The 16,379-nt window shown below is 33.0% G+C and overlaps 1 protein-coding gene across 4 annotated transcripts in view; it reads right to left on the minus strand.

The window, feature by feature from the left end:
• Positions 1–16,379, minus strand: part of LOC145276810 (uncharacterized) — a 468,903-nt gene that overhangs the window by 87,390 nt on the left and 365,134 nt on the right. Inside the window, exon 1 of one of the 4 annotated variants that reach the window (XM_080128134.1) lies at positions 12,808–12,979. The exons of the other annotated variants lie outside the window; for them this stretch is intronic. Coding sequence (XP_079984260.1) covers positions 12,808–12,835 — 28 coding nt within the window. The 5' untranslated portion in view covers positions 12,836–12,979. Of the gene's footprint in view, positions 1–12,807; positions 12,980–16,379 lie in introns of those variants that run through there. 4 annotated transcript variants of the gene reach the window in all.

Consider the following 16,379-nt stretch of genomic DNA (forward strand, 5'->3'; position numbering starts at 1 on the left):
AAATGTTTGTAATCGGTTTTCGGCTAGAAATTTGGCTGTTAAGGGGCCAAAATTCAACGATTTGACCTTTGAGAACTCTACCAAACTCCTCCGACAGTTTTGGGTCTAAACTCTTGAAATTTTAGATATAGATTTCTTGGACATGGATCTAACTTAATAACTTGATTTGAGCCCAAAACAATAAATTTTAAGGGGTCATAATAGGGTCAAGTTATAAAAAAATTGACCACTGCGGTCTCTACCAAATTACTCAGACAATTTCTGATCTAAACATTTGAAATTTTACATAAAGGATATTCAGAGATAGGGCAAGCTTTTTAATCGGTTTGGGTCGAAAGCTATCAATATATAAATGTATGTATGCATGTTTGCATGTCTGCCTAAAACTTTCGACAGAGGCGACGGATTTTCACAAGATCAGTATCGTTTTGAAGCTCGACCCTTCAGACAACAAATATCGAAAAATTGACTAAAAAATTAATTTCTTTACCCTCAACTGGGCACTTTTCTAAAGCGAGGGGTCGCCTTTTTCGCCGATATTTTCGAAAGTTATCCCCTCTTTTCAATTGTCTAGCCTTAATTTAAACCTATGTCACTTCCGGTTTGGCGGTGGTCGTAACAGTAAAGACGTCACATTTTTTCCCCATTCTTTTCCTCCTTCGTGGTATGGGTTCGAGCCTGCCTTCCTATTACCGCTTTGTTTTTTTTTTTTCTCAACATACACTTTCAAACATACGGGCAACGCCGAGCTGAAATGCTAGTATATATATATATATATATATATATATATATATATATATATATATATATATATATATATATATGATTGTTGAGCTGGATTAAATCCGACGATATGAAATAAAATGGAGGTGGAAGGACCTGGATACTCAACGTTTCGCCCGATTTATGCGGGCTTCTTCAAGAGGGATGGTCATTGACGAGAGAGTCGGAGGATTGGGGCTATATATAATGATGGGGGAGAGCAGCGTGTTTTCCTTATGTAAATTAGATGTCATATATACATGTATATACATTTTATGAGAGAAGAACTAATTAGAGTAAACTAGTGTAGTGGATTACGTCTAAAAGATAAAATATCGTAGAGATTAAAAATTGTGTTTGGAAATATAGCGGTGATAGATTAAATAAATAAAATGACACGAGATTACGAAAGAATTTTTTTTTTTTTTTTAAATTAGAAATAATTGAATTGGGATAAAATAGCGCAGTAATTTAAAAGATGATGTCTAAAAATAAGAATAGGAGGTGATAAAATGGAGTCTAAAAATAGATAATGATAAAATACAGTAAATAAGTAAAATAAAAATAAAATTAAGTGAAATTACGAAAAAAAAAATCGTAATTTCACTTAATTTTATTTTTATTTTACTTATTTACTGTATTTTATCATTATCTATTTTTAGACTCCATTTTATCACCTCCTATTCTTATTTTTAGACAGCATCTTTTAAATTACTGCGCTATTTTATCCCAATTCAATTATTTCTAATTTAAAAAAAAAAAAAAAAGATTCTTTCGTAATCTCGTGTCATTTTATTTATTTAATCTATCACCGCTATATTTCCAAACACAATTTTTAATCTCTACGATATTTTATCTTTTAGACGTAATCCACTACACTAGTTTACTCTAATTAGTTCTTCTCTCATAAAATGTATATACATGTATATATGACATCTAATTTACATAAGGAAAACACGCTGCTCTCCCCCATCATTATATATAGCCCCAATCCTCCAACTCTCTCGTCAATGACCATCCCTCTTGAAGAAGCCCGCATAAATCGGGCGAAACGTTGAGTATCCAGGTCCTTCCACCTCCATTTTATTTCATATATATATCTTTTTTTTTTTTAATTCAATTTTCATTCCAAACAAGGCACAGTGCCACTTTGAAATAGGGGGCTACTATCGGGACATAAGTCGCAGGGATATTATGAAGGGAGATGAGCAGCAAGATGTCTGTTCACATTGCACTTGAACTTCTGCATGTCAGTACAGCTGTGAAAGCAGAATCCTGGAAGGGATTTCCAAAGTCTAGCAGTTCTGGGGAAGAAACTATTGGAGTAGTAGGCTTTCTTACACCTAGGGATCTCTACTGAGTAGGACTGGAATTTAGCTGCTTGTCAGGTTTGTTGGGGGTAATTTCGTCGAGGGGGTACATATCTTTGGAAATTACTATTGGTGGTAGAGAAGGGTTTTTGCAATTATTGAAGGAAACGAGCTTAGTCTTGGTAGCATTGAATGTGAACATCCAGTTTTGTACCCCTTCCACTACAGATTGGAAGTCTCCCTCTAGTGTTTCTGCCATTTCTCTACATATGTGTTCATTTGTTTTCCCCTCATGCCTGTTATAGAGCGTGGTGTCATCAGCAAATATACCCATCTCAGAGACAATTTTATCAGGGAGGTCAGTTATTATTACTTGTGTTGTTATTAACTTTTGTTTATAATGAACTTTTGCGATCTTTTTATTTCTTATTTTGCTGATAAACAGGAACCGTTGTCACATCTGTGAAGCAGCTGCTGTAGCACCCTTTCCTGCCTAGACGGAGTTCAAAACCGTCTTCGAAATCTAGTGAGCGAGAATCTGTTTTGTCTCCCTACTTCCTCTTTCTCACAAAAGAGAAGTTGCGAGTCTATCTCTGCTCTCTTGTTACTTTTATGGTAGGTGCTCGACTGAGCTCCAATCTATGCCCCCCCCCACCTTTAAGACATTTGCAACAAACTCGTCAAGCTATAACTATTAACAACGGCTGAGCTCCAATCCATGGTCCCCTCTCGCCAAACTTTCACAAGAAACACCCTTCTACCAGAAAACACTATCACTAATTTCCCCCACTCTTTATCTGTGCCTAAACCTAAACGTAGATTCCATGAGCAAAGCTTCTTTCTTAGAACTGCACGCCTATGGAATTGTCTCCCGTTTTCTTGCTTTCCAGTTGACTACAATATGGTTGTCTTCAAGTCCAACATAAACAAGTTTTTGATGAGCCGTTCCATATAAGTTTATAAATTTACCGAATTTTCATTACTAACGATTACTATATTGTCCAATTTCTACTGTACACTCTTAACCCTTATCCTCGAGTGGCCTCTTGGCCTTGATAAGTGGTGATGCCTATGTAAAAAAAAAAAAAGAAAAATTCCCCACCCTCTATCTGTGCCTAAAACTAAACGAAAATTCCCCAAGCAAAGTTTCTTTCCTAGAACTGTCCTTCCGTGGAACAAAATATTATGGGACTGCTTCCCAGCTGACTATAACGTTTTGAAGTCTAATATAAGTTCTTGTTGAGCTGTCCTTTCATATAATTAAATCGTACCCAATTTCCACCTTTACTGATCATCACAATGTTGTCTCATCGTCTACCTAACACTCATTAACTCATTATCTTTGGCCTTGATAAGCAGTACTCCCCCCACCACAAGTAAAAAAAAAAACATGGCGGGTGGGAAGAGAGCAGGAGAGAGAGAGAGAGGGGGAGAGACGGAAACGAGGATGATAGACACTGTAGAAAATAAGAACAGGAGGTTAAACAACATACAGAGAAAGAAGAAAAGAGTGATAGACAAACTTTATAAGAGATGGGTCATTTGGTGAGTTAATTACAAATTATTACTAGGTAGAGCATTTAAAATAGAAATTTTTTTTCAAAAATAACCGAAAACTGAGGAATATTTCAACATTTACTTTGTATGACGAAAAAATATATATATAAGAAAAAATATTGCAGGAAGAAACAAACGTTTATCAACTCAGCCATAATACATCAACACCATGACGACGGTCGCCACCACCACCACCATCACCATCATGGCGGTGATGGTGGCTCAATGGTAAACGACATAAGCTGACAACCTAGATATGCCAAGTTCGAGTCCATTTTCATTTATGGATGTTGGTAACTTTCACATGGCCTCCTCATCTAAGTACCTGATATCATTCTAGGAAGAATTCTAACTAGAAAGATATCGGGGAAACGAATGCCAACAAAATCGTTATAAATGATGTTTAACAACAACAACAACAACAACAACAATAATCATCAGTTTAACGTCTGTTTGTAACAGAGTATGGGGCCATATGCAAATGCCAAGGCGTGTGCGAAGTGACGTCACTGTAAGGAAAAAGAAAAACACTATTAAAAAATGTGTGCCCAGACAGACGAGGACGTTCAGGATGATAAGGCACACATTAGAGAAGATGACCGCATTAGAGACGTGGGTGACGTCACAGCCGTAACGAAAAGTCACGTGTGGCGGGAGAATGAGGAATAAAGGTCTTTTCTTCAAACCTGAAAGAGGAGTTGAAGTTCTTTCCTCTTTCTTTGCCTCCTTTGCGACTGAATCTACAACGTGTTGGGTCCCAGGCGTCTACATGTTAACGCATGTGTGTACTACGTTAAATGTTTCACATGTTCCCGTATGTGAATAGTCCCCCTAAGTAATCCAATTTACAAAATTCACATTATGTTTACTACACTATAACCACATTGACTAATGTATACCCATTAACCCTTATCCTCGAGTGACCTCCGGGCCTTGATAAGTGGTGATTCTTTTTTTTTTTTTTACATAGTGGTCACCACTTATCAAGGCCCGGGAGCCACTCAGGGATAAGGGTTATTGCAAGTACATTACGTTAGTGTGGAGATTTGATGAAGTGTTTACTTAAGGGGGCGGTTCATTAGGAATTTGTTAACGTTGGACTTGAACACGTCCAAGTTGTAGTCAGGTGGGAAGCAGGCAGACGGAACAGAGTTCCACAGGCGTGCAATTCTAAGAAAGAAGCTTTGTTCATGGAATCCACGTTTTGATTTAGGCACAGATAAAGAGTGGGGGAAATTTTTCACAGTGGATTCAGCTAGACGGGTGTTTTTCGTGAAAGATTGGCGAGGGGAGGGCAGAGATTGGAGTTCAGACGAGCACCTGCCATGGAAATAACGATAAAACAAGGAAAGGCTCGCAACGTCTCTTCTGTGGGAGAGAGGTTGCAAGGTAGAGAAAAGATTCCTGTGTAAAAAAACAAAAAACAAAAAAAAAAAAAACAATACGCAACAAATACTGACCCAATGGGTCACTGGTTGTTTGGTTTGGTATAACGTGACAGCTCTGTGATACTTCTATGATACCGAGTCTTTCATTCACTGCTGAAACAGAGTGAACTTTATTTTGTGTTGTTTTCGTAACCAAGAGCGAATTTATGTGTAGTTGTTTTTGTTGTTGTTGTTATCTCTGCGATGAATTACTGATTTGTATCAAGACTATTTATAACAGTGGTTGTTGTGCAACTATCGATCATCCTTACACAAGGTCATTACACAAATCTTTAATAGGTGTTAGCTTTACTTAAACAGTGCTTTCGACTAATGGAATGTTTATTGTAATGAACGTTTAAATGGATCTACAATCTCGTGTGTAAAGTAAACAAAAAATAGTTTCACCTTTCTCTGACGTTAATTGCTTTGTTGATAAAAAAGACACATTGCTTAAAACTATTCACTCAACCAGTCTTGGAAAACATTGGTCCGTGTTATTAAAAAACAAATGTTTGATTACTAGTATCATAGAGATAATAGGAGGAGCTAACCTTCACACAATGCTTCAATAACCTAGTATATCACTACGCAAGTTTATATGTAAAGTAAAAGATCAGTTTCACCCTATTTCTCTGACGTTAATTGCTTTGTTGACAAAAGACGCATAATTTATTTTATTGAATTATTTCTGGACTATTATCCTCATCTTCTAGTTGTTGTTTCAAGACGTTTCGACTAATTATTCTTTTGGCTTTCATCAATCAATCCTCCAACTGCATCAATAGCAAGATCAAAGTGTAGTATCTGTTCCGACAGATGCTGCACTTAAGATAATTTGTACCAGTCAATGGAGGGGAAACCCTCTATACTGGGACAATTATTATTTTTGGTAACCAGAGTGCCCCCTTTTTGCCTACTTTTGGGGGAGCTGGTTTTTGCCTCACATTAAAAACGGCCTTGTGCCTGATTTGCTCGGTGGGGGAGCAAATAAATACCATCTGTTCCGGCAGATATTGCAAGCTATGACTAGCTATGACTAGCAAAGACCAGATGTGGGGGCAACCCCACATGCCTGACCTTTAACCAGCTCCCATTTCCCACCTCTCGGGAGCTGGTCCCCTTTTTCCCTTCCCCCTCCCTTCACTCCTCACATTAAAAATCGGCCTTGTGCCTAATTTGCTCGGTGGGGGAGCAAATAAATACCATCTGTTCCGGCAGATGCTGCACTTAAGATAATTTGTACCAGTCAATGGAGGGGAAACCCTCTATACTGGGACAATTATTATTTTTGGTAACCAGAGTGCCCCCTTTTTTGCCTACTTTTAGGGGAGCTGGTTTTTACCTCACATTAAAAACGGCCTTGTGCCTTATTTGCTCAGTGGGGGAGCAAATAAATACCATCAAAGTGTAGTATCTGTTCTTCAGATACTGCAAGCAAAGACCATATGTGGGGGCGACCCCACATATAAGACCTTGGTCAATGTAGGGGCAACCCTTCATACCAATTGTCACTATCCAGCTCCCCTACTCCCCGGGGAGTTGGTCCCCATTTCCCCTTCACTCCTCACTTTAAAAATCGGCCTTGTGCCTAATTTGCTCGGTGGGGGAGCAAATAAATACCATCTGTTCTTCAGATGCTGCACTTCTATTCTTGTTCTCTTCGGTGAAGGAGAAATCCTTCACGACTGAGCCAATTTTTATTTTTGTATCTTTTCTTCACGTTAAAAAATGACCCTGGTGTCTAACTCTGTCCCGTGGGGAGGCATAGTAAATAGGTACATCAATAGCAATTACTGCCTTCGATAGTTGTTTTCGTCTCACCACGGTTTGGCCAACAAATCCCCTGACCGACTTTGGATGGGATTGAAACCGCTACCTTCAGACAATACACCTGGAATCGTAGATATTCCAGATCTCTATCCACTGTGCTATGGGCCTCGAACGGCAATCAAGGTTGGATTTTTTTTGTCTTATAAATCCAACTGTTCTACCAATTGTCGGGTCTGTACCGAATATTATGTATTATTTGAATTAATTTTGAATTCTTTTTGAGATATGTAATTTGCATAATTTATTTTAATTATTTGCGGACTATTATCCTTAGTTGTTGTTTCATGACGTTTCGGCCAATTATTCGTCTGGACTTCATCAGGAGGTTAACCATGAAGGCCAGAGGAATAGTTGGCTGAAACGTTGTCAAACAACACATAGCAGATGAGGATAATAGTCCACAAATAATTCAACAAAATAAATTATACAAATTACTCATCTCATAAAGAATTCCAAATTAATTCAATGAAAAACATATACTGAAAACTGTTCACTTAATTTCTGAAAACATTGGTCTGTGTTATTAAAAACAAATATTTCATTGTCAATCGAGTTAATCGAATTTTATATTTAATCCTGTCAACAATTTAATTACTAATATTATAGAGAGAGAGTGAGAAAAGCTAATATTCACACAATCCTAAGTCTTCTTCGTGACACCAATGACTCCATGAAGAAATGAGAAAAAGGGCATATGCAAAATGTGCTTTAATCACCTAGCATATCACTACGCAAGCTTGAGCATCCCTGTGTTATCCAGCCAAACTATGTAGCAACCACTACGCAAATTATTACACATTAGTAAACAAGAAAATAGATCTTAGTAATGTCAATGCTACAGGGCATTAAATGTATACACTTATGTATGAATAAAAACTTTTGTGCATGTTTTACAATAGACAACAGAACGGAAAAATGGTAAAAAAAACCCAGATATATAACAAATAAATATTACCAAGGGCAAGATAAGTTACTCTTCTACCTACCTAAAAATGTTTTTAGCGTTTTAACTTATTTTAAAGTTTTTATTAAGTTTGACGCGCGAGTAGTAGTGAGCACTTAAATTAAAGCGAAAACAAAGATGACGATAGGAGGCTGTCACGTTTGTAGTCTCACCAATCGCTCCAAAGTCAAAAATAAATAAAAGTGCTGTTAGTAATCCACCAAATAAATATTCCCGTTAACATTTATTGGGCGGATTTCTATCAGTCTTATGTTTTATTTATGAGTTTTGAGCGATTCTCGGGACTCCAAAGGTGTCAGTCTCATGTCGTCATCTTTGTTTTCGCTTTAACTTAAGTGCTCAGAACTATGTGTGTTTCAAGCTTAATAAATAATTCAAGTTAAAACACCAAAAACTTACCAGGTTAGGTAGAAGAGTAACTTATCTTGCCTTTGGTAACATTTATTTGTTATATATTTGTTTTTTTGACAACTTTTTCGTTCTGTTGTCTATTGTAAAACATGCTCCAACTTTCTAATATACTAATCATCTGTATGTGTGTGATCAATGTCTTATGGTTAACTAATTTACATATTGCTTGGCAAAATGACATTTCATTAATTGATATTTATTCGGAATACGGGCCATTCTGAAATATAAAATTATTTAAGAACCCATTTTTAACATGGAAAGGGGTGACTCTTTTTTTATTTTTAAACTATTCTGTACTTTCACCTAACAATTTAATACAGAAAAGATACCATAAAAATTAAATTCAACTTGAAAATCCTATTTAAAAATAGCACGTTCAACAACAGTTCTAACATTCTAAGAAAAGAAACTGTGTTCATAGTTGCAAGATGTAATCTATAAGTTCTGTCCGAATTTTAATTTGTTAGATATTAAGTGGGAATGTTTGTTAGAAGTAAATATTATTTATATATCGATATGAAACATATGAAATATTATTTATATATAGATATGAAAGATACTCGTGACCTGCTGGGTCACAACTAGTATTACTAATTATTTTATTTGGATTTCATTTGAAAATTCTTAAACTGTTACACCTTTTTAAAGCATTCTTTAAAGCATGATTATTTTTTTTTATTATAAAATAAAAATAAAATGAAAACCCCCAACGATCCTAAGAGAACAGCAGAAAAAACAAAACTAAAAACAAATAAAAAAATAAACGAATAAATACTAGTTAATAATACAAAAATAAACAATGAAGGCTAAATCTATAATATAAAGCTGTGTGTGTATGTGTGTGTGTGTGTGTGTTTTTTACAGTGATCACCACTTATCAAGGCCCGGAAGCCACTCAGGGATAAGGGTTATTGCAAGTACATTACGTTAGTGTGGAGATTTGATGAAGTGTTTACTTAAGGGGGCGGTTCATTAGGAATTTGTTAACATTGGACTTGAAGACATCCAAGTTGTAGTCCAGTGGGAAGCAGGCAGACGGAACAGAGTTCCACAGGCGTGCAGTTCTAAGAAAGAAGCTTTGTTCATGGAATCCACGTTTTGATTTAGGCACAGATATAGAGTGGGGGAAATTTTTCACAGTGGATTCAGCTAGATGGGTGTTTTCGTGTGTCTGGTCACAAATAGGCTCCTATATGGGTGACTATTTAAAAAAAAAACTGATTACATATAATGATAGAAGATGTATCGAGACACAGGAATGGGTATGTTTGATCCTGCAGAACGGTGGTTCATTAAAATTGTGGGGTCTGCATTCGCGCCTAGTCCACAAAGTATGGAAATAAAAAATTAAAAAATGAAAAAAAAAACGTTTACAAGTGTTTTTGATATAGATGTACATAAGAATACTTTGATAAGTATATTTTAACTTAAATAGGGATGGTATAATAAAATTGTGGGGTCTGCGTTCGCGCCTGGCCTCCATAGAATGGAAATAGGCACACACTTTAATAAAGACTTTTCATATCTATCTGCGTAAGTATACTTTGATAATTATTCTGCAGTTTGAAGAAATATGGTATAACAAAATTATGGGGTGTTCGTTTGCGCCTGACCTCCATAGAATGAAAATATGTCACAAAGTTTAACAAGGTTTTTTACTATAGATCCACAGAATATTGTGATAAGTGTTTCAGTGTGAACAGGTATGGTATAATAAATTATGGGGTTTATCTATTTTATTTTTACTTTTATCATATTTTGCTTTGGTTTTGATACCCCCAAATTCGAAGCTATCTCTTTACAACACTTCCTTTTCATAACCTATCATATTCATAAATCAGTCCATTTTCTGTAGGCTGTTTTTGAATCCAGTCAACGACGGGTACGTTTGCTAGTATATATATATTATATATTCTTGTTAGATAACAGAACGTTACATTGTTATATTACTTATATTATTTACAAGTAGCAGGGAGACCCGATTTTGCTCGGAATTCATTCATTCATATATATATTATATATATATTATATATATATATATATATATATATATATATATATATATATATATATATATATATATATATATATATATATATATATTAAGGGAATTAGAACAAACAGTCTAAAGAGCGGAGTTTATTTTAATGTATTGGTGAATGTATTAACACAAAAGAAAACAGTGCTCGTTGTAATGTAGATATATAATAAGCGCGGTAGGCATATATATCCTCGAGCTATGTTAATACTGAGTAAAACGATTCATGATTTATAATTAAAAATCGGTTTCAAAAGGAAGAAAAACAAAACCAAAATTTTTGTTCGTTCTTCCTTTACAAACCGATTTTTAATTATAACTTATGAATCATTTTACTCAGTATTATATAATATATATATATATATATATATATAAGAGGTGGGTGTAGTTTGCTTGAAGCATTGTATAGTATGTAGTTAAATTGAATTGTAGAAGGCGGTACAATGCATGCAGAAGTAACGGAAAGACACAGGCTGAAGCAGGTGAGAGTACTAGAAACTTGGAAACTTTGTCACTCAAATTCCAGAGAAAATCAACGGCATTTGTTAGCGAAAAAATCGATGGTAAAACAGCTGCTTCAGCCTGTGTCTTTCCGTTACTTCTGCAATTCAATTTAATATATATATATATATATGTGTGTGTCTATGTATATATATACATGAAATGTAAAAGTAAAACTGCATAACTGATTCCACCAATATATCTTAAATTGCATGCGTTTGAGTTTATCCGTCACACCCTTGTATTTGTCTGCCTTGAATAAACTTAAATTTCTTATATACACATTAAACAATGCTTTAAGCAAACAACTTTAACCTGTTATTTATTAGTAGTATTTTTATTCACTTGGAGTTTTCGCACAAGTCATTTTCAATGATTGCACTATTAACAATATTAACAATAACCGGAGATGTTCCTCTAAAGTTCGACTGAGAAGTTTTCTTCAGATTTCTTGCCCTCTGCACCTTTTTCAATAACTGTTGCAAAATTAACAGCTGTTTACCATCGATTTTTTCGTTGATTTTCTCTGGAATTTGAGTGACAAAGTTTCCAAGTTTCTAGTACTCTCGCCTTCTTCCAATGGAGGTGTGGTTGGTTCTCTTCCTCGTTGATGTTTTTATCTCCATATTTTTTTCACAATAATTTTGTCTGATATCAGTCGAGGCTAGTACCTTCCCTCACATATATGTGTGTGTGTGTGTGTGTGTGTGTGTGTGTGTGTGCGTGTGTGTGTATGTGTGTGTGTTCTCCTCTTGCCCCAATCCATTTTTCTGTGGCTGGTAATTGTTGGTTGGTTACGTGGATTGATTTCTTTGTTGGTTATGTGGATTGATTTCTGCATTCAAAGATTTTCCTAAATATTTCGGCCGTTTTCATAATATCAATCTTCCATTTGATTCCAATTTCTTCTAGTCTTTCTTCCAGATCTTTTGTGACTGTTTCTAGTGCTTCGACAATTATTGGTATTATAGTGATTTTTATGTTCCATATTCCTTTTCAGTTCTCTGATAAGTTTCATGTATTTATTTCATTTTTTTCCCCTCCTTTGCCTTTATTTTGTGATCTGCTGGGACGGCGAAATCAACGATTTGGAAGTTTTTTTTTGGTTTTACTTTTTATTGACTATTATCACACTGGTCTCCACTGGAATTTGAGTGGCACTAAGCCTCCCTAAGGTCCCACCTCTCTTCGCACTTGTCCAGCGGAGGTCTGGTCAGTGCTCTCTCTTTGGTCTTACAATCCTCTGTGACCCTTCTCGGCTATTTGGTGTTACTCTTCTCTTTCAGAGGGGGGGGGGGGCGATGATGGGGCAATGGATATAGATATTATAATTATTATCATCATCATTATTATTATCATCATCACATACAAGTATTAATTTTCCTTATTATTCTTATAAAAAATATAAGTAAAGAGACAAATGATAATAAATGTATAAAGTCAAATGTGTTCAAATAGTGCTTTGATCTAAATACTTATATATCTCATACAGAAAAAATGTTGATCCTAAATAGCATTCAAGCTGACAAATCAAACTTTGCTTCTAACTAGCCAATTTTCATTTGTTATTGTTGTACCATGTTATTGACAATATAATATACTTTTCTACAATTTATTTTTAAAAATTACATAGTGCAGGCTAGATAAATAGTAATATGGAACATTTTTAAATAATCACCTGAAACTAAATATCAGTTTAGGGATAACTAACATTTTAAACTGAAGAATATAATAAAAATTGTCTATTTTACAACTACAATTCTATTTCTTTTTCAGTACAAGTTTAAAAATGTGAAAACAGATAAAAAATAAAATGATTCTCGTGCACCACGAACAACGAAAGTAACTAAATAATATAAATATTATTGGGATCTATTTAATATTGCAATTAAACTTGCAATTAAATTCCAAAGAGTAAAAACCGGACAGAATATATGGGATGATCTAATGCATAAAATAAGTTCAAAGTATTGAATGTTGAATGAAACAAAAACAAAAACTTACCAACTACCAAGGTACACAAGCTGACCATTTTTTGTTGGCTAGGTTTTAATAATATCCAGGTATGATTCGTGAAAAGTAACGATAATTCCGTGAGAGCATTACGATTAAATTAGCCGAGAAACATTCTTTTTCTTTTTTGTATTTGATTTTGTAGAAAAAAAAATTACATGAGTTATCTCCCCCTTCTTTTTTCTCTTTTTAATTCTGTTCCATTTCTTGAGGGGTAAAATGTAATTTTTTAGTAAAGGAATAAATAATATCAATAAGAACGTGACGACATTGAAAACAATTAATCCAATGAATGTTCAATCCAGATTTTGTAATGACTATGTCAAAGGCTTTATGACAAATATTGTTGCCGCTCTATTTTCATAGATACATTTTTATGCAGAAACATGTAAAATGATTTTTGCACATATAAAATAATTTTAGTGAAAAAAACCCCCCAAAACTGATATATCTCTATCCAATAGGATATTAATTACTTAATTGAGTAAAACCTGTTGTCTCTGCTTGGCTTTGTCCCGATTTTAAAAGATCTGTCCTTTTTGATATATATATATATATATATATATATATATATATATATATATATATATATATATATATATGATGATAACATGCACTCGGCTTTAACACTTTACTGCAGTTTCACGGTATCATCGATCATCCAAAGTGTATCAATTACAAAGACGAAACCGAAAGAAAGGCGATGATCATATAATTTTACCTATTAATGTGCAAGTATATATCTATAACACGAGATTATATATATATATATATATATATATATATATATATATATATATATATATATATAAACTATACTTTCCTTCTTAGTGTAACTGTATGCCCTTCTGAGTTTTTGTTATATGCACGTAAATAAATAACCTTTTAGGGTAAATCAAGATTTTATGTTTTTTTAGTGTTTTCATTTTAAAAAAATATGCATATCTCTCTCTCTCTCTCTCTCTCTCTCTCTCTCTCTCTCTCTCTCTCTAATATTCAATTTTGTATATTGTTGTTCGATTTTAAACGTTGTGTCGATTAATTATCTGTTAGGAGTGATTCATTGAAAAGTTTTTTAGCAATTCACTTATATTTAGTTTGAGATTGTTGGCATCTGTTCACGTTGTGAACAATTTAGTTTATGATTGAGCTTCTATAAACTTGTCTATTAGTATTATATAGACCACACGCATACACACATATGTTCATGTAGATGTATGTTGGCATAAATCTTAATGTCTTATCAAAAATGTAAAATCTATACGAGCTTATTATTAACTGAATTTATTTGAAACTACTTATCTTGTAGACTTAGTAAGATACACTTTTAACACACACTGCACATGCTAATGACGTTTATAAAACTCAGATGATAAAACACATATCCGTCAATAATATAATTATATTTTTATACAATGTTCCAAATTCATTTTTTGTTCAATTCAAAATGTTTATGCATATGACATATTTAGATCCCCGAAACAGTGTTTCATGGTAAACAACTGATGATCCCTAAAAACTTAGGATTATTGTGAATTCTAGAAAACAAGCTGATTAAGCCATTACAAAAGATTAAATGACTTACTGACAAAATAATTTTCCAACGATGGACTAAAATTTTGTTCCTTCATTATTTTCAAGGTTAAAAGACTTCCAAACCATATATATATATATATATATATATATATATATATACATATATATATATATATATATATATATATATATATATACATATATATATATATATATATATATATATATATATATATATATATATGAACAACAATGAATTAAAGTAATTATTGAAAACTGAATTACTAATATGTCAAACGTCTATAGTTATTATTGTAGGTAATATTTTTTATTTTTAATTTGAATGTCTTTGTTTTATATAAATGTTTAACATCTTTTGCAGATGGTAATAACATTTATAAAATTATGATAAATCAATTAATGAGAGATTTATATTTTCATACAATTCTTCAAACTTATATATATACTATTTTTTAACTTAAAAAGTTATATATATATATATATATATATATATTATTTGATTAGTTTATATATCTATATTATTTTAGTATATATATATAGTATTTTATTAGTATATATATATATATATATATATATATATATATATATATATGGATATTACTTTATTAGTACATTATATTATTTTATTAGTATATATTGTTTTATTAGTATATATTGTTTTATTAGTATATATTGTTTTATTAGTATATATTGTTTTATTAGTATATATTTATATTTTTAAAACACTATTGTAAACCGAATTACTGATAATACACCAATGGTTTATACTTATTATTGTAAGTAATATCATTTTTTTTATATTAACATTTTTGTTTTGGATAGATGTTTACCAAATAATTATTCAGTATATAACTCCCAGATGATAATGATAGATAAATTATATACGTGTTTGTTTAAATTAAAATGTGTGATATAAGTATAGGATTTTAAACTTGAAAGAGACTAGTTAAGGTCGAAATAACATTGTCTTGTACATGTTAAATTTTATAATCCTGAATAAAAGTTTTGTTATTCTTTATCGTTTAATAAAATAGCAGTTCTGATGAGAAGCATACAAACCGAAACATCAATGTGGTGATATAATTCATATAAACAAACCATGATTACACACACACACACACACATATATATATATATATATATATATATATATATATATATATATATATATATGGCAATAATAAATATTTAAATAAATATTTAAATGACTTATCTTAGCAAACTTAAGAATATGCTACAGTGAAATGTGATTTTTTTTTGTAAAATAAACTTTTATATAAAGCTTAAATGTATTCAAATTTTAAATATTTGTCATTCCTATAAAGCTCTATATGAGAGGGTACTTATGTGTAGCTTACTTGCCATAGACATTTTCATACTACTACTACTACTACTACTACTACTACTACTACTACTACTACTACTAAACTCTACTTATGTATTGAGTACTGTTGAAGTAAATACTGTGGATATATACAATATACGATATCACTTCCTAATATCATATGTGTATATAGATAGAATAACACTAAAAATCTATATGTTAATAATAAATAGGCAATTTTTGAGTGTGTGACAAAACTTTTCCGGGTCAGCAAACACGTGTTAAGCTGGAATCTTCCATGGGTAATTTTGGTTCAGGGATCGATCTAACGGAGTTTACATATTCAAAGCGAGTCGAAACTTGGTGCAAGGCAAACATGTCCAAATTTTTGATGTCGTCAGCAAACTGGAAATAAACGCAGCACGACTTTCCAGGTATCTCCGCCCACTGTGGAGGTGAGCACACGTGACGCAGACGACAGGGGTGCAAAAGCTGAGAGAAGCCAAATGAACAAGAGTCGAGAAAACAAAAACATTGTCACGGGAAGAAAACAAAAACGCTTAAAATTACAGTTCAGAAAATAAATATTAACCTCCTCCTCCCCTTCCTCCTACCCCTCTTCCTCCTTCATGAATGCTCTTTCATTCAAAAAAATGTTTTCTGTTTCCCTTTTTCCACTCAG

The sequence above is a fragment of the Euprymna scolopes genome, chromosome 5 (assembly GCF_053919585.1).
Source record: "Euprymna scolopes isolate OS-2025 chromosome 5, ASM5391958v1, whole genome shotgun sequence".
Classification (NCBI taxonomy): domain Eukaryota; kingdom Metazoa; phylum Mollusca; class Cephalopoda; order Sepiida; family Sepiolidae; genus Euprymna; species Euprymna scolopes.